Raw genomic sequence first — 25,465 nt, forward strand, 5'->3', positions numbered from 1 at the left:
AGTTGGGGACCTCATACCACCAAGAAAGTGGCACCAGGAACAGAGCGCATCCTTTGGATCCATGGTCCCTGCACCTGAGAAGGTCCTCGACCAGGAGAAGACTGAGGACAAGGACCTTCCTTTAAAGCTGACAGACAGAGAAAGCCTTCCCCTGGAGGTGATGCCTTGAATTTGGACTTTCAGCCTGCTTTACTTTGAGGAAATAAATTTCTCTTTGTTAAAGCCATCCACTTGTGGTATTTCGTTATAGCAGCATTAGATGACTAAGACTCCAAAGTATTTAAATATAGGCACACATACAACAACAAGATAATGTTTTGGCTAGAACCCATGTCATTTATTTATTCAACAAACAACTGAGCATTTTCTATGTTTCAGGCCATGTCCTTGGCACTAAGGGTGGAGATAAATCCTGGCTCTTAAGGAGCTCACAGTCTAGTGGGAGAGAAAGACACATAAATAAATATAATGTAGCTGGATTATGCAAAGGATGCCACATGGGAGCTATAGAGCAGAGAAACCTAAATTCTATTTAAATGCCTATAGGAAAGAAAGACCTGGCTACTGAGCATTTTTGCGAAGAACAGGTAAGGCAGTGGTTCTCAAAGTGTGGCTGGCTAATTACCTACATCAGAGTCATCTGGAGTGCATGTTAAAATGCAGATTCCCAGCACCTCCTTCAAAGATTCTGATTCATTAGGTTAGGTGTGGGGTCTGAGAATTGCATTTTTAAAGTGCTCTAGGTGATTCTACTGCAAATTGAAGTTTGAGAACCAGCGAGATAAGGCTTACCCTTTTAACTGGAATGAAGAATGATCTGCACATCTGAGATGCTGATCTGTGTTGGTCTTTAAGGGAAGAAGGAACAGAGGGAAGTAGAGAAGAGGAAGGAGTTAACATTTATCAAGGACTACTGTGCTCTGTGAGTTAATTTAATTCTCACAAAATCCTATGAGGTAGACACTATTATCCCCGTTTACAGATGAAGAAACAGACTTTAAGTAACTTGTTCAACGTTATATAGCTAATGAATAGCAATGCTGACATTTGAACCCAGATTTACTCAACTTTAAAGACCGTCCACTTTCCATAACAAAATGCTGGCACCAGGGGACAAATTTACTGATTAAATGTTATGATTTTTAGTTCTTTGCCAGACCTCTCTAGGCAAATATAAAGAACAGTCAGATGGTACTTTGGTCATGTCCAATGTAATTATCCATAGATGAATCCTGCATTGGCAAGTGGGGGTGTAGGGCAAAGCTGGGATGAGTAATAAAATGAATAGCTATTTCTTCTTTTTCCATCATTTTCTCACCCTCTGGTGCAGGTGTTATGAAAATATACTATGACTAAGAACTGGGTTCATCTGGAGGGAAAAGCAAAAAGAAATGGATACTCACAAAAGCAACCCCGCCTGCTATCAAAGATTCATGGGCCTCAATATTAGGAAAGTCCGGGGGCATTTAAGGAAGATGGCAGGGCTGATAAGACCAAAGTTTCTCAAAAGATAAACTGCCAGGATCAGAGGTCCAGAATTTTCATTAGGAAACACCTCAACCTTTAGAGAAATTGTGAAAGGCTAGCACGTTCTCCAGGTTAAACAAACCCTATCTGTCTCTCTCTCTACACAGACTCAGAGGTACAACAAAACAGATACAGCTCAAAGTATAATGGTAAATATAATCCCATTAAGGTGCTTGGAGAAAGTGCGTGCGCGCGCACACGCACACGTACACACACGCACACACACACACAGAGCAAACGCTGATTAAATTCCCACTCACCATATTCAGGAGAGGAAGAGGAGCATGTTAACTCAAAAGCAGGAAAAGCATAGTAGGCAGGCAAAGCAGACAGCAATCCTGGTGGAGACCTGGACCTTTGGGTTCAGAGAGCTGGTGTGTAACCATCATCCTTTTCTATCACTGAGCTTGAAGCCATGGCAGTGACACTACAAATCAAACATGGATTTCCAATTCTGGAGAGCTCCTTTCTTATTTTTGGCATTTCAAGCAACTGCTCTGCATCCCAAGACTGGTGTTGATGCAATCAGCCCACAGACTGACACCATGGAGAACACATAGCTTAGATTTCACTTCTCTGTGTAACAAAGATTGTAAACCAGACTTTATTTTATTGTTACATTTCTCCTACGCCCAATCTGGAAACATTTGCTTCTACCCACTTTTTCATATAATAATGGCATTGCTTAGAATTATTTAAAAAAAAATCATGCAAATCTGGATTAATCTTCCCCTTACAAAAGTGTTGATTTATTTATACTACACTGATATATCCCCTTCAAATACACAGCTTCTAACAGGCAGAGTTAGAGGAACAAGTACCACTTGACATGGCTTAATAACATGCAGGCACTGTACCTGTACCTGTACCTGTGTATCTAATCATACCTGAAATCTGCTGATATTCCACACCAGCTACTCTAAAGGCAGCTCTGGGGGGCATCTGGATGAAATCTTTATTCTGATGGCAATATCTGGTTATTCTAGAATCTAAACAAGGATATCCAGGTTGTGTCTAGTGCATGGGAAGAGTATGTAAAGGCCACATCTAAACATAGCAGGCCTCTAAGCTCATTATCTTGTCACAAGTTTATGAAGAGGAAGAACTGATCATGCCAGAGCTGTAAGGTCTGAAACGGCCAGAATACAACTGTACTGTTCTACCGTGTAAAATCAGGTAAACCTTCCTCTGGATCCTTGGTTATCTCTTGTTATGACCTCAGTTTCTTAAAAGGAAACCTCAAGTATGCTGGGAATTAATTATCAGAATGTTTGGGTACCTTTGTACCTGAATATCAAGCAGTAGGGCTCGCCTCCATGATCATTTCTTGCAATAAGCACACAGGACAGCTCATTACAGATTGCTCACGGTTATAAGCTGAGTTCTCTGTAGTTCAAGTGGGTGGGCTCTACATTATCCAGGGCTGAGCAGACCCTGAGTGGAGCCAACTTTTATAGCTTTAAGTCTTATCCTGGTTCTGGGCACATTTCAGTTCTGCTCCAAGTCCACTTTGCTCCAGTTCCGCAATGACAGACATGTATTTGAACTCATTTGGTCTGAGGTTAAAGGTCTCCACTAACCCATAGGTCTCTTTCCGATCAGTGGCATAGAAGAGCTGAACTTGGTTGGCAATGCACTGCGCCTCAGCAACATTCTGAAAGATAAAAAAGAGTAGTAAGGTCTTTCCCTGGTCAGGGCCATGGAGTTTTGTTTGGGTGCTGTGGTGACTAGGGGTGCTCATCTAGGAGTCACTGCTTCTAGAGAGCTTCCCTGACTCCCTGACCTCCTGAGTCTGCGTTAGGTGTCTCTTTTCTGTATACCTGAATCACCCCATGCTTATAACAGCATTTATCTCTCAGCACTATTTTTGTCCTTTTTCCCCATGTCTGTCTTCCCTCTAAATTATTCCTCAAAGATACAGATCATGGCTTATTTTATATCCTTGTATGTAGTGGCATCTGGTGAATGTTTGCTGAATATTTAATGCATATATTCACAATTTCCCTCTTTGTTCAGTTCTTTAATAACTATTAAGTATATAGCTCATGGGGGAAAAAAAGGGCCATCGTGACCCAGCTCCAAGAATGAGTTTGTGAGTGAGTACTAAATTCTTGACTAGCCAGACATATATTTGAATATAAAGCCTGTTCCTAACACTACTCAGTTAGAAAGCTAGTGCCAAAGCCAGCTGTGGTGGTTTTAAAAGTTGTCAACAAATTCTTTAATACTCTTCCCTTGTGGTGCCTAATTCCTCTCTCCTTGAGTGTATGGGCTGTACTTAGTGAACCACTTCTGAAAAACAGACTAGCAGAATGATGGAGAATGACTTCCGCTAGGAGGTCATAAAAGCTGTCTCGCCATCTTTCTTGAAACACTTGCTCTAGAGAAAGCCACTTGTCACGTCTTGAGGACACTCACGCAGCCCTATGGAGAATCTGCCTATGTAGCAAGGAGCTGAGGTCTCCTGCCAAGATAATGTGAGTGGGGTTGGAAGTGAATCCTTAAGCCCCAATCAACTTTCAGATGACTGCAGCCCTGGCCAACGTCTTTAGTGAACCTCATGCGAGTCTCCGAGCCAGAACTACCCAGCTAAGTTGTTCCTGATTTCCTGACCCAGAGAAACTGTGAGGTAATAAATGTTTGTTGTTTTAAGCCACTAAGTTTTAGAGCATATTTTAATGCAGCAATTGATAATTAATACACCAGCAAAGCCCCAGAGAAGAAAAGGGGCTAGCTAACATACCCTGCTCTAAACTTAAGGAGCAGGGAAATGGTGACCAGACCACTCTATGTGACATAGGTGCGGGTCAGGACACAGGCTACACTCTTGAAACCTTACAAAAGCGTTACTTCAAAAAGCTCTTAACTTTTGTTTCCTGTACATCCTGCAGTTTTAGCTGGCCAGAGGCAAATATCCATTATCACTGTGTTCATATGGTCAAAATCAAACCCCAAAAGATAATGGAAAATTCCCACTAAAAACTATCAAAAGTGTGCTATGTCTAGCCTACAGAATGATGAAGATGAGTTTATAAATACCATAGGCTGCTTCACCTCTACTCCCTCCTGTGGGGCTTCCAGGTCATTTCTCATAAGCAGGCACTAATCTGAGACTGGATCTTTAATCAAAAGCCTTTTTCCAAAAGGCTGGCTATTTCACATTAATAGAATTTTAGAGCTGGATGGGGCCTCAGAGATCACCCAGTCCTCATTTAATAGGCAAGGAAACCAAGGCAGATGAGGTTCAGGGACGTGCCCAAGGTCATGTGGCTAGCAAGCCGCAGAGCGAGGACCAGACCTCAGGCTTCTGGACACCCAGGCAATATCCCCTCTACTTCACCCTGCTACTGTTTCTGGGAGGAGCTCTGTGGTACAGTGATTACAGCTGCTAAATGTAAGGACAGTGGTTCGAACCTACCAGCTGCCCTGTGGGAAAAAGATGTGGCACTCTACTTCCATAAAGATTATAGCCTTGAAAACCCTGTGGGGCAGTTCTACTGTCCTATAGTGTCGCTATCATTGAGGTATATAACTCTACCTCATCAATTTGACTTTTCCTAAACTCAATCATGCCTCAAGAGCAAACTGTTTTTAAAGCAGGTATATTGTTATAACCTGTGGTAGATACTACCAACTCTCTGAGCCCCTGAGCTGTAGGGCCTCTAACATCAACTTTTACCCGAGACTTGGGGTGGTGGGGGTAGGGGCAATTTCAGCTGTGTTCACTCTACGGAAACCCTGGTGGCATAGTGGTTAAGTGCTACGGCTGCTAACCAAGCAGTTGGCAGTTTGAATCTGCCAGGCGCTCCTTGGAAACTCCATGGGGCAGTTCTACTCTGTCCTATAGGGTCGCTATGAGTCGGAATCGACTTGACGGCAGTGGGTTCGGGTTCACTCTACAACAGTGCTGTTCATTCTTCAGTCCTAGTGGCTCTGTGGCGGTACCTTGGGTCCTTCCACCTCTGTGTAGCTGCTATATCTTGGGGTTCTACATAATAAGATTTTATTTGCATGAAGGGTTCCTCTCACTACTTTAAAAAGAAGTTTGAAGACTGCTAGTATGGTGGGTAGGGAGTTAAGACACAGGGAGATATGTGCATCTGTCTGTCTCTCAAGGTCCCCTAGTGGCACAAGTGGTTAAGCGCTCCACCGCTAACTGAAAGGTTGGTGGTTCGAATCTACCAGCTGCTCCGTGGGAAACAGACGTGGCAGTCTGCTTCTGTAAAGATTTACAGCCTGGGAAACCCCATGGGGCAGTTCTACTTTGTCCTACGGGGTCACTATGAGTTGTAATTCACCCAACAGCAATGGGTTTGCTTTGGTTTGGGTCTGTCTCTCATGGAGGACTAGGGAAAATATGGAAAGGTCCCTCTCCTTACTCGTCCTCTGCCTCCTATTCTCTTGACTCAACATGGAGCAGCAGTCTATTCCTTTTCTAAGGCCTAAGAAGATAACATACTAACTCCCTGTGTTGCTCAATAAGGAGGTATACTGACAAGCCTGACTCCTTCCTCTCTCTCAATCTTCATATCTACAATCAACTTACCAAGTCCTCTCCATTTTATCCCCTACATATTTCTGGGGACATTCTCTCTCCTCTATCCATGCTACCACTGCTCTAATTCAGGTGTTCACTACCTCTTGTCTAGACTTTTGCAACTGTCGTCTAAATGATTACACTGACCAGGCTAGAACTACAGAATGTACCCCAAACCAATCCCAAGCAAAATTAATAAGGTTAATGGTCCTGAATTCCAACTCTGACTGGGTCATTCCCTGTTCAAGACCCTTTAATGATTGTTTTGTGCCCGCAGGGTAAATAAATTCAAGCCTCTAAACACCACCCACCAAACCTCTTTTTTTTTTAATATACCAGAGATACCCACTAGTTGGCAATGTTTAAGTCATTTTATGCCCCCTACCATTTACATAAGGAGCCCTGTTGATGCAACAGTTAGGTGCTTGGCTGCTAACTGAAAGGTCGGTGGTTCAAACCTACCCAGGAGCTCTGCAAGAGAAAGACCTGACAATCTGCTTCCGTAAAGATTACAGCCAAGAAGCCTAATGGGGCAGTTCTACTCTGTCATATGGGGTCTCTAGGAGTCGAAAATCAATTCAATGGCATCCAACAATAACAACAAAACATTTACTTAAGCTATCTCCTCTCTCTGGAGGATTCTTCCCCTCTTCCTTTATCTGGCTAACTCCTGCTCATCTTTGAAGGTTTAGCCCAGGTATTATCTCCAGGAAGCCTTCTCCTTTGTTCCGGGAGAGGACCCTTTTTCAATCTTTTGCCAGCATGCTGTACATGTCACTGGCCTAGCACTTACTGCATTCCAGTGCAATCATCTGTTGCCTCAAAGCTAGGGTTTTGAATATTCTACTAAATATTCAGGGTTAAAGTTGTTGTTGTTGTTGTTGTTAGGTACCGTTGAGTCGGTTCCAACTCATAGCGACACTATGCACAACAGAACGAAACATTGCCCAGTCCTGCACCATCCTTACAATCGTTGTTATGCTTGAGCTCATTGTTGCAGCCACTGTGTCAACCCACCTCGTTGAGGGTCTCCCTCTTTTCCGCTGACCCTGTACTCTGGCAAGCATGATGTCCTTCTCCAGGGACTGATCCCTCCTGACAACATGTCCAAAGCGTGTAAGACGCAGTCTCGCCGTCCTTGCCTCTAAGGAGCATTCTGGCCGCACTTATTCCAAGACAGATTTGTTCGTTCTTTTGGCAGTTCATGGTACATTCAATATTCTTCGCCAACACCACAATTCAAAGGTGTCAACTCTTTTTTGGTCTTCCTTATTCATTGTCCAGCTTTCACGTACATATGATGTGATTGAAAATACCACGGCTTGGGTCAGGGGCACCTTAGTCTTCAGGATGACATCTTTGCTCTGCAACACTTTGAAGAGGTCCTTTGCAGCAGATCTGCCCAATGCAACACGTCTTTTGATTTGACTGCTGCTTCCATGGCTGTTGATTGTGGATTCAAGTAAAATGAAATCCTTGACAACTTCAATCTTTTCTCCGTTTATCATGATGTTGCTCATTGGTCCAGTTGTGAGGATTTTTGTTTTCTTTATGTTGAGGTGTAATCCATACTGAAGGCTGTGGTCTTTGATCTTCATCAGTTAAGTGCTTCAAGTCCTCTTCACTTTCAGCAAGCAAGGTTGTGTCATCTGCATCACACAGGTTGTTAATGAGCCTTCCTCCAATCCTGGTGCCCTGTTCTTGTTCATATAGTCCAGCTTCTTGTATTATTTGCTCAGCATAGCGATTGAATAACTATGGTGAAAGAATACAACCCTGACACACACCTTTCCTGACTTTAAACCAATCAGTATCCCCTTGTTCTATCCGAACAACTGCCTCTTGATCTATGTAAAGGTTCTTCATGAGCACAATTAAGTGTTCTGGAATTCTCATTCTTCGCAACGTTATCCATAGTTTGTTATGATCCACATAGTCGAATGCCTTTGCATCCTTCTGGTATTCTCTGCTTTCAGTCAGGATCCAACTGACATCAGCAATGATATCCCTGGTTCCACGTCCTCTTCTGAAACCGGCCTGAATTTCTGGCAGTTCCCTGTCGATATACTGCTGCAGCCATTTTTGAATGCTCTTCAGCAAAATTTTGCTTGCGTGTGATATTAATGATATTGTTCTATAATTTCCACATTCGGTTGGATCACCTTTCTTGGGAATAGGCATAAATATGGATCTCTTCCAGTCAGTTGGCCAGGAAGCTGTCTTCTATATTTCTTGGCAGAGATGAGTGAGCACCTCCAGTGCTGCATCTGTTTGTTGAAACATCTCAATTGATATTCCATCAGTTCCTGGAGCCTTATTTTTCGTCAATGCCTTCAGAGCAGCTTGGACTTCTTCCTTCAGTACCATCAGTTCCTGATCATATGCCACCTCTTGAAATGGTTGAATATCAACTAATTCTTTTTGGTAATAATGACTCTGTGTATTCCTTCCATCTTCTTCTGATGCTTCCTGCATCGTTTAATATTTTCCCCATGGAATCCTTCACTGTTGCAACTCGAGGCTTGAATTTTTTCTTCAGTTCTTTCAGCTTGAGAAATGCCGAACGTGTTCTTCCCTTTTGGTTTTCCATCTCCAGCTCTCTGCACATGTCATTATAATACCTTACTTTGTCTTCTCGAGAGGCCCTTGGAAATCTTTTGTTCAGTTCTTCCACTTCATCAATTCTTCCTTTTGCTTTAGCTGCTTGACACTCAAGAGCAAGTTTCAGAGTCTCCTCTGACATCCATCTTGGTCTTTTCTTTCTTTCCTGTCTTTTCAGTGATCTCTTGCTTTCTTCATGTATGAGGTCCTTGATGTCATTCCACAACTCATCTCGTCTCTGGTCACTAGTGTTCAATGCGTCAAATCTATTCTTCAGATGGTCTCTAAATTCAGGTGGGATATACTCAAGGTCATATTTTGGCTCTAGTGGACTTGCTCTGATTTTCTTCAGTTTCAATGTGAACTTGCATATGAGCAATTGATGGTCTGTTCCACAGTCGGCCCCTTGCCTTGTTCTGACTGATGATATCGAGCTTTTCCATCATCTCTTTCCACAGATGTAGTCAATTTGATTTGTGTGTGTTCCGTCTGGCGAGATCCATGTGTACAGTTACCGTTTATGTTGGTGAAAGAAGATATTTGCAATGAAGAAGTCACTGGTCTTGCAAAATTCTATCATTCGATCTCCGGCATTGTTTCTATCACCAAGGCCATATTTTCCAACTACTGATCCTTCTTCGTTTCCAACTTTTGCATTCCAATTGCCAGTAATTATCACTGCATCTTGACTGCATGTTTGATCAATTTCAGACTGCAGCAGCTGATAGAAATCTTCTATTTCTTCATCCTTAGCCCTAGTGGTTGGTGCGTAAATTTGAATAATAGTCCTATCAACTGATCTTCCTCGTAGCCGTATGGACATTATCCTATCACCGACAGCGTTGTACTTCAGGATAGATCTTGAAATGTTCTTTTTGATGATGAATGCAATGCCATTTCTCTTCAAGTTGTCATTACCAGCATAGTAGACTATATGATTGTTCCGTTCAAAATGGCCAATACCAGTCCATTTCAGCTCACTAATGCCTAGGATATCGATGTTTATGTGTTCCATTTCATTTTTGATGATTTCCAATTTGTCTAGATTCATACTTCGTACATCCCAGGTTCCGATTATTAGTGGATGTTTGCAGCTGTTTCTTCTCATTTTCAGTTGTGCCGCATCAGCAAATGAAGGTCCCGAAAGCTTTACTCCATCTACGTCATTAAGGTCGACTCTACTTTGAGGAGGCAGCTCTTCCCCGGTCATCTTTTGAGTGCCTTCCAACCTGGGGGGCTCATCTTCCAGCACTGTATCAGACAACGTTCTGCTGCTATTCATAAGGTTTTTACTACCTAATGCTTTTCAGAAGTAGACTGCCAGGTCCTTCTTCCTAGTCTGTCTTAGTCTGGAAGCTCAGCTGAAACCTGTCCTCCATGGGTGACCCTGCTGGTATCTGAATACCGGTGGCATAGCTTCCAGCATCACAGCAACATGCAAGCCACCACAGTACAACAAACTGACAGACACGTGGGGAGTGTTAAAGTTAGTTCAGAAGAAACCTCTAGTGTCCAATATCTCTATTCATTTGAGACTAATGCTCTACTATATTTGGAAATACTATGCCCAAAGTACACATTTCATTCATGAGTACGCAGGGGGTCATATGTTTATACTACGTTTCCAGTTTTTCCATTTCTATATCATGCAACTCTAGAATAAATTCTAATGTGTTTAGTTGTATAGTACACTGAAAACTCACAATCATGTTGAGTTATACAAGGCAAGTGTATATTGACTGGTATGCTGCAGAATGCTTGGAGGCCAGGGAGCAAATTTTAATGAAGATGAGAACTGTGCAGCAGTTTAATACCACTGGAATGAGGTGGTAAAAATCACAAAAAGAAAAAAAGAACTTCCAAACTCTAGAGTACACCTTTACTATTGCTAAATGCTGTGCAGAAAACAAAGTACAATCTCTGTGTCACTCACTCTCATGGTTAAACTTTGTTGTTGTTAAATGTCATCTAGTCAATTTTAACTCAAAACAACCCTATGTGCAACAGAACAAAACACTGCCTGGTCCTGCACCATCCACACAATCACTGCTACGTTTGAGCCCACGGTTGCAGCCACTGTGTCAATCCATCTCATTGAGGGTCTTCCTGTTAAGACCCTCACTTTACCAAGCATGATGTCCTTCTCCAGGGACTGGTCCCTCCTGATAACATGTCCAAAGTACATATGAGACGAAGTCTCACCATCCTCCCTTGGCTGTACTTCTTCCAAGACAGATCTGTTTATTCTGGCAGTCCATGGTATGTTCAATATTCTTGAATTCCTTATTGTTTGTCCAACTTTCACATCCATAAAATGTGACTGAAAATACCATGGCTTGGGTCAGGCGCAAATTAGTCTTCAAGGTGACATCTTTGCTTTTCAACACTTTAAATAGGTCCTTTGCAGCAGATTTGCCCAGTGCAATGTGTCATTTGATTTCCTGACTGCTGCTTCCATGGGCATTGATTGTGGGTCCCAGTAAAAAGAAATCCTTGACAACTTCAATCTTTTCTCTATTTATTGTGATGTTGCTTATTGGTCCAGTTGTGAGAATTTTTGTTTCTTTATGTTGAGGTGCAATCTATACTGAAGACTGTAGTCTTTGATTTTCATTAGTAGGCTCTTTAAGTCCTCTTCCCTTTCAGAAAGCAAAGTTCTGTCATCTGCATAACGCAAGTTGTTAATGAGCCTTCCTCCAATCCTGTGCCCTGTTCTTCAAATAGTCCAGCTGCTTGGATTATTTGCATAGCATATAGATTGAATAAGTATTGTGAAAGGATATGACCCTGACACACACCTTTCCTGATTTTAAACCACGCAGTATCCCCTTGTTCGGATTGAACGGCTGCCTCTTGATCTATGTACAGGTTCCACATGAGTACAATTAAGCATTCTGGAATTCCATTTCTTTGCAATGTTATCTATAATTTGTTACCACACAGTTGAATGGCTTTGAATAGTCAGTAACACACAAGTAAACATCTTTTGGTATTCTCTGCTTTCAGTCAGGATCCATCTGACATCAGCGATGATATCCCTTGTTCCACATCCTCTTCTGAATCCAGCTTGAATTTGTGAGTTCCTTATTGGTATACTGCTGCAATTGTTTTTGAATTATCTTCAGCAAACTTCTACTTCCATGTGATATTAATGTTATCATTAGATAATTTCCACATTCTGTTGATCACCTTTCTTTGGAATGGGCACAAATATGGAACTGTTCCAGTTGGTTGGCCAGGAAGCTGTCTTCCAAATTTGTGGGCATAGATGAGTGAGAGCTTCCAGCGTTGCATCTGTTTGTTGAAACACTGGAATTGGTATTCCCTCAATTCCTGGAGCCCTGTTTTTCACCAGTGTCTTCAGTGCAGCTTATACTTCTTCCTTCAGTACCATTGGTTCTTGGTCATGTGCTACCTCCTGAAATGGCTGAACATTGACCAATTCTTTTTGGTACAGCAACTGTGTGTATTCCTTCCATTTTCTTTTGATGCTTCCTGTGTTGTTCAATATTTTGCCTGTAGAATCCTTCAATACTGTAACTTGAGGCTTAAAGTTTTTCTTTAGATCTTTCAGCATGAGGAATGCCGAGTGTATTCTTCCCTTTTGGTTTTCTAACTCCAGGTCTTTGCACATTTCATTGTAATACTCTGTCTTCTTGAGCTGCCCTTTGAAATCTTCTGTTCAGGTCTTTTACTTCATCATTTCTTCCATTTGCTTTAGCTATTCTACATTTGAGAGTAAGTTTCAGAGTCTCTTCTGACAATCCATTTTGGTCATTTCTTTCTTTCCTGTCTTTTTAATGATCTTTTGCTTTCTTCATGAATGATGTCCTTAATATCATCCCACAACTTGTCTGGTCTTCAGTCATTAGTGTTTAATGTACCAAATCTGTTCTTGAGATGGTCTCTGAATTCAGGTGGGATATGCTCAAGATTGTACTTTGGCTCTCATGGACTTGTTTTAATTTTTTCAGCTTCAACTTGAACTTGGATTTGCGCGATTGATGGTCTGTTCCGCAGTTGGCTCCTGGTCTTGTTCTGACTGATATCAACATTCTCCATTGTCTCTTTCCACAGCTGTAGTCGATTTGATTCCAGTGTATTCCATCTGGTGAGGTCCACATGTATAGTTACCGTTAATGTTGTTGAAAAAAGGTTATTTCCAATGGATAGGTTGTTAGTCTTGCAAAATTCTATCATGTGATCTGTGTCATTTCTCTCACCAAGGCCTTATTTCCCAACTACTGATCCTTCTTCATTTCCAGTGTCTGCATTCCAATCACCAGTAATTACCAATGCATCTTGATTGCATGTTTCATCTATATCAGACCACCAGTAGTTGGTAAAAATCTTCAATTTCTTCATCTTTGGCATTAGTGGTTGGTGCGTAAGTTTGAATAATATCGGTATTAACTGGTTTTCCTTGTAGGTATATGGATATTATCCTATCCAATGACAGCATTTTACTTCAGAATAGATCTTGAAATGTTCTTTTTGATGATGAATGCAATGCTGCGCCTCTTCAATTTGTCATTTGTGGCATAGTAGACCATATGGTTGTCCAATTCAAAATGACCACTTGGCTAAAATATAACTCTAGTTAAATTCAACTTTCTTTCCTCTCTATGTGCCTGTATCTGCACAGTCTTTTCCTCTCGCATTCTCTAATACTATGGGTTGGCAAACATTTTCTCTAAAGCGCCAGACAGTAAACGTTTTAAGCTTTTTGGGCCATACAGTCTCTGTTGCAACTACTCAATTCTGCTGTTGTAGTGTAGAAGTAGTCAGAGACAATATGTAAATGAATGAGCATGGCTGTGTTCCAATAAATCTTTACTTACAGACACTGCAATTTGTATTTCATACACTTTTCATGTATCATTAAATATTATTCTTTAAATTTTTTCAACTATTTAAAAATGTAGATAACATTCTGAACTCATAACCATATAAAACTGGCCATATGCTAGATTTGGCCCATGGGCTGTAATTTGCCAACCCCTGTTCTAGACAATAATTCCATACTTACTCTTTTTCACTTAAACGTCCAACACCTATTCTTACATCCTCACTCTCAGCTGATGACCTTGCTTTCTTTCCCATGGCAATCAGAAGAGAACTTCGACAAGCTAATACTACCTCTCTTCATTTAACTGTATCTATGTTTTTATGTCCTTTTACCCTGATTTCTCTCCTCTTCTAACGGATGAACTATCTATACTCTTGTCATTCCTAGATTTGCTCACTTAAAATTATTACTTCAACAATTCCCTCCCATTTCTCTTGTATTACCAATATTTCCCTTTTTATTATATCTTTCTATCAGCATACAAATATGATGTTACTTCTCCCATATTTAATACAAAACAAAAGGCACCGGTGTCCCTACTTCTCCCCCTCTAGCTAATGCCTCATTTTCTCCTTCCCTTCACAGAAAAGCCACTTGAAAGAGTTATGCTTACTCCTTCTAATTTCCCTTTCCGTTCTCTCTTAAATCTACCCCAATCATGCTTTTACCCCATCACTCCCATAAAACTGCTCTTATAAAGGCCCCCAAGGACTTCCGGGAAACCCTGGTAGCATAGTGGTTAACAGCTACAGCTGCTAACCAAAAGGTCGGCAGTTTGAATTCACCAAGTGCTCCTTGGAAACCCTATTGGGTAGTTTTACTCTGTCCTACAGGGTCGCTATGAGTTGGAATCGATGGCAATGGGTTTAAGGACTTCTTGGGAAAGCTAATAAATTTTCAATTCTCATCTCATTTGCCCTATTGGTCAACTTTACTTTGAGGCAGCTCTTTCCCAGTTGTATTTTGAGTGCTTTTGGCACCCTATTGGCAAATGAAATCTGACCAGTTAAGCATTCCTTGAAACATTTTCTTCTCTTAACTTCTAAGGCAGTCTACCATCTTAGTTTTCATTCTACATTACTGATTGTTCCTTCTTAATACCCTTTGCTGATTCTTTACCATCTCTCCAAGACTCAGTTCTTGGACCTCATACCTTTTCTACCTTCAGTTACTTCCTTAGTGACTTTATTTAGTCCCATGGTTTTAAATACAATCCTTACACTGACAACTCCCATAATTTTATCTGCAGCTTAGACTTCACCCCTGAACTCTGGGTTCATATATTTAACTGCCTACTACCTGGATATCTAATAGGCATCTCAGACTTAATACGTCCAAAACTGAACTTCTAATTTCCCCTCCAAACCTGATGCTCCTATTATCTTTTCTATCTCAATTAATGGCAACTCCATTCTTCTGGACAGGATTTTGGGTGACTTTCAGTTGAGTATGATGTATGCAGAAGTGTAAGCAGAAAGGAGAACGGGAGAAATGGGACTGAACAATTTTATGAATAGTAAACAGGGAAGGAGAGCCTCTACTGTGCCCTAAGTTTGGGGCCTACTGTGGGACACTAGCTGAATGCCATCACTTTTACCTCCCTCTATGCAACTAGTAAGAAGGGGAGGAAAAAGAAGTCAGTATTATAATAAAGAATCTCAGGAGGAAGAGGCATTGAAGTGCCTACTACTCTGAGGACATCCTGAACTTAAACTCTGCCAGGTAAGTGAGACTGAAATGAGCAAGGACTAGACAAACAAGGTTGTACAGTAATCATAAAACTGTTTCTGGCACCTTGATGTGCACAGAAAACAAATACGATCAACATCATTAGTTATGGGCACGTGGTCACTTCTCTATTCCATGATTCTCACCTGGAGATTGGAAAAGAAGGTAAGGAAAGCCCTAGTGCCAGCTGTGTCTTGGATTCAGAGTTATTGGATTTTAAAAAGTTGCAGATACTATCTAACTGTTGTTGCTGTCAGATGCCATCAAGTTGGTTCAGACTCATAGCGACCCCATGTACAACAGAAGGAAACACTGCCTGGTCCTGCACCATCCTTGCAATTCTTGCTGTGTTTGAGCCCATTGCTAAAACCAGTGTGCCAACCCACCTTGTTGAGGGTCCTCCTCTTTTTGCTGACCCCCTACTTTACCAAGCATGATGACCTTCTCTAGGGACTGATCCGTCCTGATAACATGTCCAAAGTATGTGAGATTTGGTCTCACCATCCTTGCTTCTAAAAAGCATTCTGAGTGTACTTCTTCCAAGGCAGATTTGTTCATTCTTTTGGCAGTCGATGGTACATTCAATATTCTTCGCCAACACAACAATTAAAAGGCATCAATTAATTCTTCTTCGGTCTTCCTTATTCATCATCCAGCTTTCACATGCATGTGAGGTGAATGAAAACTCCATGGCCTGGGTCAGGCGCACCTTAGTCTTCAAGGTGATGTCTTTGCTTTTCAACACTTTAAAGAGGTCTTTTGCAGATTTGCCCAATATAATGCATCTTTTGATTTCCTGACTGCTGTTTCCATGGGTGTTGACTGTGAATTCAAGTAAAAGGAAATCCTTGACAACTTCAATTTTTCTTCCGTTTATCATGATGTTACTTATGGTCCAGTTGTCAGGATTTTGGGTTCCTTTATGTTGAGGGGTAATCCAGACCGAAGGTTGTGGTCTCTGATCTTCATCAGTAAGTGCTTCAAGTCCTCTTCACTTTCAGCAAGCAAGATTCTGTCATCTGCATAACACAGATTGTTAATGAGTCTTCCTCCAATCCTGATGCCCTGTTCTTCATATAGTCCAGCTTCTTGAATTATTTGCTCAGCATAGGTATGGTGAAAGGATACAACCCTGATGCTCACCTTTCCTGACTTTAAACCACGTGGTATTCCCTGTTCTGTTCGCATGACTGCCTCTCAATCTATGTAAAGGTTCCTCATGAGCACAATGAAGTGTTCTGGAATTCTGATTCTTGCAATGTTATCCATAACTTGTTACAATCCACACAGTCAAATGCCTTTGCATAGTCAATAACACACAGGTAAACATCTTTCAGTATTCTCTGCTTTCAGCCAGGACCCATCTGACCTCAGTAATGATATCTCTGGTTCCACAACCTCTTTTGAATCCAGCTTAAATTTCTGGCAGTTCCCTGTTGATGTACTGCTACAGCTACTTTTGAATTATTTTCAGCCATGTTTTATTTGCATGTGATATTAATGACACTGTTGGATAATTTCCGCATTTGGTTGAATCACCTTTCTTTGGAATAGGCATAAATATGGATCTCTTCCAGTCAGCTGGCCAGGCAGCTGTCTTCCAAATTTCTTGGCATAGGTAAGTGAGCACTTCGGGCACTGCACCTGTTTGTCGAAACATCTCAAGTGGTATTTTGTCAATTCCTGGACCCTTATTTTTCACCAATGCCTTCAGTGCAACTTGGACTTCTTCCTCCAGTACCACTGGTTCTTGGTCATATGCTACCTCCTGAAATGGCTGAATGTCGACCAATTCTTTTTGGTATAGTGACTCTGTGTATTCCTTCCATCTTATTTTGAGGCTTCCTGAATCGTTTAATATTTTCTCCATGGAATCCTTCAATTATACAACTTGAGGCTTGAATTTTTTCTTTAGATCTTTCAGTTTGAGAAATGCTGAGCATGTTCTTCCCTCTTGATTTTCTATCTCCAGGTCTTTGCACATGTTGTTATAATATTTTACTATGTCTTCTCCAGCCACCCTTTGAAATCTACTATTCAGCTCTTTTACTTCATTTCTTCCATTTGCTTTAGCTACTCAATGTTCAAGTCCAAGTTTCAGAGTCTCTTGTGACAATCCATTTTGGACTTTTCTTTTTTTCCTGTCTTTTTAATGACCTCTTGCTTTCTTCATATATGATGTCCTTGCACAACTCCTCTGGTCTTTAGTCATTACTGTTCAATATGTCAAATCTATTCTTGAGATGGTCTCTAAATTCAGGTGGGCTATACTCAAAGTCGTACTTTGCCTCTTGTGGGCTTGTTCTAATTTTCTTCAGTTTCAACGTGAACTTGCATATAAGCAATTGATGATCTGTTCCACAGCTGGCCCCTGGCCTTGTTCTGACTGATGATATCGAGCTTTTCCATTGTCTCTGTCCACAGATGTAGTCAATCTGATTCCTGTGTATTCCATCTGGCAAGGTCCACATATACAGCCGCAGTTTATGTTGGTGAAAAAAGGTATTTGCAATGAAGAATTCATTAGTCTTGCAAAATTTTATCATGCGATCTCCAGCATTGTTTCTATCACCAAGGCCATATTTTCCAGTCCTTCTTTGTTTCTAACTTCTGTATTCCAACCACCAGTAACTATCAGTGCATCCTGATTGCATGTTTGGTCAATTTCAGACTGCAGAAGTTGGTAAAAATCTTTGATTTCTTCATATTTGGCCTTAGTAGTTGATGCTTAAATTTCAAGATCTATTCTGAAGTACAATGCTAACAGTGATAGGATAACATCCATACCCCTATAAGGACAACCAGTTAATACCAATATTATTCAAATTTATACACCAACCACTAAGATCGAAGATGAAGAAATGGAAGATTTTTTTTTTACCAACTTCTGCAGTCTAAAATTGGTCAAACATGAAATCAAGATGCATTGATAATTACTGGCAATTGGAATGCAAAAATTAGAAACAAAGAAGAAGGATCAGTAGTTGGAAAATATGGCCTTGGTGACAGAAACAATGCTGGAGATCACATGATAGAATTCTGCAAGACTAACAACCTATTCATTGGAAATACCTTTTTCAACAACATAAAAGGTAACTATACACATGGACCTCACCAGATGGAATGCACAGGAATCGAAATCGACAAAACCTGTGGAAAAAGTTGATGAAGAAGCTCAATATCATCAGTCAGAACAAGGCCAGGAGCTGACTATACAACAGACCATCAACAGCAAATGCAAATTCAAGTTGAAGCTGAAAAAAATTAAAACAAGTCCATGAGAGCTAAAGTACAGTCCGGAGTATATCCCAGCTGAATTTAGAAACCATCTTAAGAACAGATTTGATACACTGAACACTACTGACCAAAGACCAAACAAGTTGTGGGATGGCATTAAGGACATCATACACGAAGAAAGCAGAAGGTCATTAAAATGACAGGAAAGAAGAAATGACCAAAATGGATTGTCAGAAGAGACTCTGAAACTTGCTCTCGAATGTAGAGTAGCTAAGGCAAATTGATGATGAAGTAAAAGACCTGAATAGAAGATTTCAAAGGGTGGATCGAGAAGACAAAGTATTATAATGAAATGTGCAAAGACCTAGAGTTAGAAAACCAAAATGGAAGAGCACATTTGACATTTCTCAAGCTGAAAGAACTGAATAAAAAAATTCAAGCCTACAGTTACAATACTAAGAATTCTACTGGCAAAATACTGAATGACACAGGATGCATCAAAAGAAAATAAAAGAAATATACACAGTCACTGTACCAAAAAGAACTGGACAACATTCAGCCATTTCAGGAGGTAGCATATGATCAAGAACAGATGGTACTGAAGGAAGAAGTCCAAGCTGCACTGAAAGCATTGTGAAAAACATGGCTCCAGGAACTGAGGGAATATCAACCGAGATGTTTTGACAAACAGATGCAATGTTGGAAGCACTCACTCATCTATGCAAGAAATTTGGAAAACAGCTGCGTGGCCAACTGACTGGAACAGATTCATATTTGTGCCCATTCCAAAGAAACGTGAATAAAACAGAATGTGGAAATTACTGAACAATATAACTAATATCACGCACAAGTAAAATTTTCCTGAAGGTAATTCAAAAGCGGTTACATCAGTACATCAACAGGAACTGCCAGAAATTTGAGCCAGATTCAGAAGAGGATGTGGAACGAGAGATATCACTGCTGATGTCAGATGGATCCTGGCTGAAAGCAGAGAATACCAAAAGATGTTTACCTGTGTTTTATTGACTATGCAAAGGCATTTGACTGTGTGGATTACAACAAATTATGGATAACACTGCAAAGAATTAAAATTCCAGAACACTTAATTGTGCTCATGGGGAACCTGTACATAGATCAAGAGGCAGTTGTTCGAACAAAATGATGGAATGCTGTGTGGTTTAAAGTCAGGAAAGGTGTGTGTCAGGGTTGTATCTTTTCACCATACTTATTTAATCTGTATGCTGAGCAGCTAATCAAAGAAGCTGGATTATATGAAGAGGAATGCGGCATCGGGATTGGAGGAAAACTCACTAACAACTTGCGTTATGCAGATGACAGAACCTTGCGTGCTGAAAGGGAAGAAGACTTGAAGCACTTATTGATGAAAATCAAAGACTTCAGTACAGATACACCTCAACATAAGGAAAACAAAAATCCTCAGATCTGGACCAATAAGTAGCATCATGATGGATGGAGAAAAGACTGACGTTGTCAAGGATTTCATTTTACTTGGATCCACAACCAACGCCCACGGAAGCAGCATTCAAGAAATCAAATGATGTATTGCACTGGGCAAATCTCCTGCAAAAGACCTCTTTCAAGTGTTAAAAAAGCAAAAACGTCTTCTTCAAGACTGAGGTGTGCATGACCCAAGCCATGGTGTTTTCAACTGCCTCATATGAGTGGGAAAGCTGGACAATGAATAAAGAAGACCAAAGAAGAACTGATGTATCTCAATTGCAGTGTTGGCAAAAAATATTGAATATGTTCTTGGAGTATATGGACTGCCAGAGGAACAAACAAATCTGTCTTGGAAGAAGTACAGCCAGAATGCTCCTTGGAAGTGAAGATGGTGAGACTTTGTCTCACATACTTTGGACATGTTATGAGGAGGGACCAATCCCTGGAGGAGGACATCACACTTGGTATAGCAGAGGGTCAGTGAAAAAGGGGAAGACTCTCAATGAGATGGACTGACACTGTGGCTGCAACAATGGGCTCTAACATACCTCACAACTCAAGTTGTGAGGATGGCAACATTTCATTCTGTTGTACATAGGGTCGCTATGAATCAGAACTGATTTAACAGCACCTAAGAACAACAATAGGGTCACTATGAGTCGGAATCGACTCGATGGCAGTGGGTTTAAGAACAACAACAGAAACCCTGGAGGCATGGTGGTTAAGTGCTACGGCTGCTAACCAAGGGGTCGGCAGTTCCAATCTGCCAGGCACTCCTTGGAAACTCCGTGGGGCAGTTCTACTCTGTCCTATAGGATCACTATGAGTCGGAATCGACTTGACGGCAGTGGGGTTTGGGTTTAAGAACAACGACAGTAAAATGAGTTCAAGTCAGATGAGGTTTTGTGGCCAAAAAAACTTTGTTTTCAGGCCTTTTTGATTTTAGAATTCCGAAAAGGTGGCTGAGGATTTGTACTAATATCAACATAGAAGAACTTACGCAAGACAAAATTACTGTCAACTTTAAATTAAGTAAGAAGGTACATGTAGGTCTTTGGAATTTCACCTCTCATGAGCTTTGGTAGAAAAATAATACCTTCAGGGCTACCAGGTAAATCCAACGATGTAAAAGTTGACTCTTACCAGAAATGTGGAGTCCATTTCTGCTGTCATCAACACTATTCCCTTTTGTTCCTTAAGTTCAAGGTAGTGGTATAAAATGAGCTGGCTGGCTGCAGCCTCCCCTCGGGTCTGCAAGGAGGAACACATATCAAGGTTCAATAAGGCAGTACCACAACAAACTGCAATTTCAGAGCAATAGAGGGTCCAGAGAAAATGCTGGCTCTTAACAGCCCCTTGGGTGGCTAGTGAGTTGGAGGACTGGAATGTGGAAGGAAGGGCACACCTGCTGAGGCCCGATGAAACTGACAGTTTGCATAGTGTTATTTGTGTCTTCAATTGGAAAAGGTTTGGCTTTCTTCCCAGAAAATGTTTACAGTAGGCAGTGAATCCTTCATTGTGGCCATACATTTAAAAACAACACAGCACAAGAAGCTACCAAATCGAGTTCTAAAGAAAGCGCTGTGCCTGTATAATTGCCCCTTTTATGGACTAGTGCATTTCACAGCTGAAATCGACTCCCCTTGCCTGGCTCTGAAGACTGAGCTCTTCCAAGCTGTAGCATACAGCTGAAGAGTCTGCACATGGGCCAGATTTGTAATATGCAGTTCTAAAATACAATCTGGGGAGGGAGGAGGTGTAAAATCAGAGATAAGAATTTCATAAAGAATGGACTCGTTACTAGACCTCGAGTCTAGACTAGGAAGAGTTTACTGTCGGAGGCCTGGGTTCAAAGATAAAGCCCTCACACAGTGTAGGAGGGAACAACTACACATTCAAATAAAAGATTCCTGGGTTTCATCTCTAAAATTTCAGCAAGAATTCCTTTAATTATCAATACCTAACTATAGCTAAGGTATTCTTAATATTTCAACTTTTCAGTTTTCCCAAGCTTATTTCTAAAATTATAGTCATCATTTTGCTCACAATTATGTTTCTGGATCTTTCTCCTGTATTTGTGTATGAGCTTCATGAGGGCAGGGACCTTGTCTCATAGATCTTCAGGCCCTAGCAGGTTTCCTAATGCAACAGCATAGTTATTATGCCCACAGGGTTTGGAGTCAGATAACCTGGGCTCAAACTCTAGCACTTATTAGCAGCATAAACTAACTTCTCCAAGCCCACTTCCTTCTCTGTAAATAGAAATAATAACATTAACTACCTCATAAAACATTTGTGAGGATTAAATGACATATGTAAAACATCTGGCATGCAATATAGTAAGTATATCAAATGTTCGTTATTATAGTATGTGCTCAATAAATCATCGTTAAATTATAAAAATAATGAAGGGAAAAGCTGTCCCCTCATTCTACTTTCACCCTCTTTCCCTGAACTTCAATATTGTTATAACCCAGTGCCATCGAGTCGATTCCGACTCATAGCGACCCTATAGGACAGAGTAGAGCTGCCCCACAAAGTTTCCAAGGAGCACCTGGTGGATTCGAACTGCTGACCCTTTGGTTTGCAGTCGTAGCACTTAACCACTATGCCACCAGGGTTTCCAATATTGTCATATATGGTTGTTTTTTTTGCCATATTTGCTTCCCTAATATAGAATGCCAATTCCAGTCATGATCTGATTTTGAATAATGACTCTTATTTTAAAAGCTTTGACTATTTTGGATCTAACTTTAAAAAAAAATATTTTATTGTATCATTTGGTAAAAAGATCTAACTCCTTAAACTAATATTTGGAATAAAAAAAAGAAAAAGAAAGGACGCAAATAAAATACCACCTATTGAATAGAACCTATGTACTTAGCACCCTGGAAGGTGTGGACTTGTTAATAAAACATGTAAGACATGGCGCCTTCCTTAACGGTTAAAAAAGATAACCACCACAACTCTCCCATGTTTGTTAAGTAAGGCACATGCAGTAAGTTCTACAGGTGTCTGAGGAAGAGACAAGAAAGTGCCAGGTGATTCTGGGTCTTTTCCAATTTCTAGCTATTGAGCAGGGAACTTAGAAACCTAGAAAGCTAGTCCAACTCACAGAACATGCCAATTTATCAGTGCCACAGCAAGTCTTGCTGGAGCTGGTAGATACTTTGTGATCTAAAACTTCATCAAGGCCTTCCTCTAGGGGAAGAGAACAAGCTACCTACCTGAATATTTATAAGTGCAGTGAAGTGGAGTTCAGTACCTGTCCATTGTCCTACAAAGAACTCATAACCTTCCCTTCTTGGTAGTGCACACAGAAACTGTGGAGATACATAATACAAGAGATAAATAACTGAAGTCATTTGGTCTACGCCCAATCACCTGTATCATTCCCTCCATTTCTTCAATGTTTGGTTTTAAAAATATATATTTTTTTAATTGTGAAATTCATAAGTGGTAATATAACAAACACTCATATACTTCCTATAACCTGCCCAAGAAAGCATTAGAGATACAATTGAAGCTTCCCCTGATGTCTGTCATTCTCATTCATGTTTTTAAATGTGTATATCCATAAGTAAGAAATAGTTCTGTTTGAATGTTTAAAAACTAAATATTATCAAAAGGTATGCATCCCTTTGCAACTTATTTTTTCACTTCACATTACGCTTTTGAGATTTATCCATGTTGATAAACATAACTCTAATTCATTTCTTCTCACTGTTGTCTGGAATGCTATTGCAGATATATACCACAATTTATTTAGGAATATTTGCATCTTTTCCAATTTCTAAACTTTCTAATACTGCTGAGTTAACTTTTGGTCCGATTACTTTAATCATTTTATATTCTATCAGCTGAGGCTGACACTGGAGCATGGCTCTAGACTAAATACCAAGAAATGATTAGTTTTACGATTGAGATGTTTAAAATTGGTGATCAGTGAAGATAATAGTGCCAAAACAAAACAAAGTATAATCAGTTTAACATACGTTAGTCATGAAATTGTCTTCTTATTGTCAAATAAAATGTGCTTTAGGTGAAAGTTTACATAGCAAATTAGTTTCCCCTTCAACAATTCATACAAAACACGGCCATGTAGCAGAGGAAAAAAATGATGAAGAAAGAAATAATGAGGAAGAGGAAGGGGAGAAGTTGTCAAAAAATTTTACAGTGAAAGGATTAGCTAAGGTTTTTTTCTAAACTAAATCAGGGGCTTCAGTTGCTTGAAAACATGGACACAAAGGCTGATTGCTTTGCTAAAGTTGACAGACAGATTCGGGAAGCAGTGAGATGTTACTGCAAAATACATGAAAAAAAGAAAAGGACCATATAGACAACTCTCACTAGTTTTCTGACTAGAAATGCCATCCCCATTCCCAGGGACAATCCAGGTAATCCAGAGCCTTCCACAAGTGGAGTTATTACCGCAACTGACAAAATGCTATTTATATATTTTTTAGGTATGTATGTATTAAAATTTATTTGTAAGTTTATACGTAACGTTTCTAACCCTCAAGGACAAATCAAGATTAGATTTACAAAGATACTAATAATAAAAGACAATAATAATGAAAACTAAAACAAATGAGGTATTTGACTTACATCAGAACCAACTTACGGTGAAATAATTGGAATGGGACTACATCTGTACAGGGCGGGTAAGGGTGAAAAACGAACCAGTTTCTGTCGAGTTGGTTTGGACTCACAGTGACCCCATGCGTGTCAGAGCAGAACTGTGCTCCATAGGGTTTTCAATGGCTGGTTTTTTGAAAGCATATCACCAGGTCTTTCTTCTGAGATACCTCTGGGCAGACTTTAAATGCCAGCCTTCTGGTTAGCAGCAGAGTGCATTCATCATTTGTACCACCCAGGGACTCCGAGGTAAGAGTAGAGGTTCATTGGTTTTGGCATATGGGTATTCAATTGTTTTAGCACCATTTGTTGAAATGATTATCTTTTCCTCATTTAATTACCTTGTGACCTTTATCAAAAACAACTAGCACATATATGCTGATTTAAATCTGGACTCTCTGTTCTGTTCCATTGATCTACGTGTCTATCTCTATGCCAGTACCACACTGTCTTCATTACCTTGGCTTTATAATAAGTCTTGAAATCAGGAAATATAAGTCCTCTAGGCTTTTTCTTTTTCAAAATAGTTTTGGCTATTTTAGGTCCTCTGGATTTCCAAATAAATTTCTAGAATCAGCATGTCAATTTCTAAAAAACGAACAAAAGAAAGTCTATTGCGATTTTGGTTTGGATTGTATTTAATCTAGAGATCAACTTGGGGAGGACTACTAACATCTGAACAATACTGACTTTTCCAATTCATGAACATGATACATCTCTCCACTTATTTAGGTTTGATTTTCTCTCAGCCATATTTGGAAATTTTTTTGAGAACCCTAGAAATCATACTGACGCCATGTCAGCTGGTCTACCTATTCTCTTCCCTTTAGGCTTTCTGGTAGCTCATTATCCTAGCAATAACCTCATGATTGCTTTTAGGCGCATAT

The 25,465-nt window shown here is 40.3% G+C and overlaps 1 protein-coding gene across 2 annotated transcripts in view; it reads right to left on the minus strand.

Annotated features, from left to right (window-relative positions):
* Positions 1 to 322: 322 nt before the first annotated feature.
* The window catches only part of ATPAF1 (ATP synthase mitochondrial F1 complex assembly factor 1), a 45,981-nt gene continuing 20,838 nt past the window's right edge, over positions 323 to 25,465 (minus strand). The window contains exons 7-9 of one of the 2 annotated variants that reach the window (XM_049879202.1): positions 23,168 to 23,263; positions 21,084 to 21,191; positions 323 to 3,181 (exon numbers count right to left, since the gene is read on the minus strand). In XM_049879202.1, coding sequence (XP_049735159.1) covers positions 2,987 to 3,181; positions 21,084 to 21,191; positions 23,168 to 23,263 — 399 coding nt within the window. In that variant the 3' untranslated portion in view covers positions 323 to 2,986. The remainder of the gene's footprint in view (positions 3,182 to 21,083; positions 21,192 to 23,167; positions 23,264 to 25,465) is intronic. The other variant, XM_049879203.1, reaches the window with a different exon arrangement.

This window comes from Elephas maximus, chromosome 3 (genome assembly GCF_024166365.1).
Source record: "Elephas maximus indicus isolate mEleMax1 chromosome 3, mEleMax1 primary haplotype, whole genome shotgun sequence".
Taxonomy (NCBI): Eukaryota; Metazoa; Chordata; class Mammalia; order Proboscidea; family Elephantidae; genus Elephas; species Elephas maximus.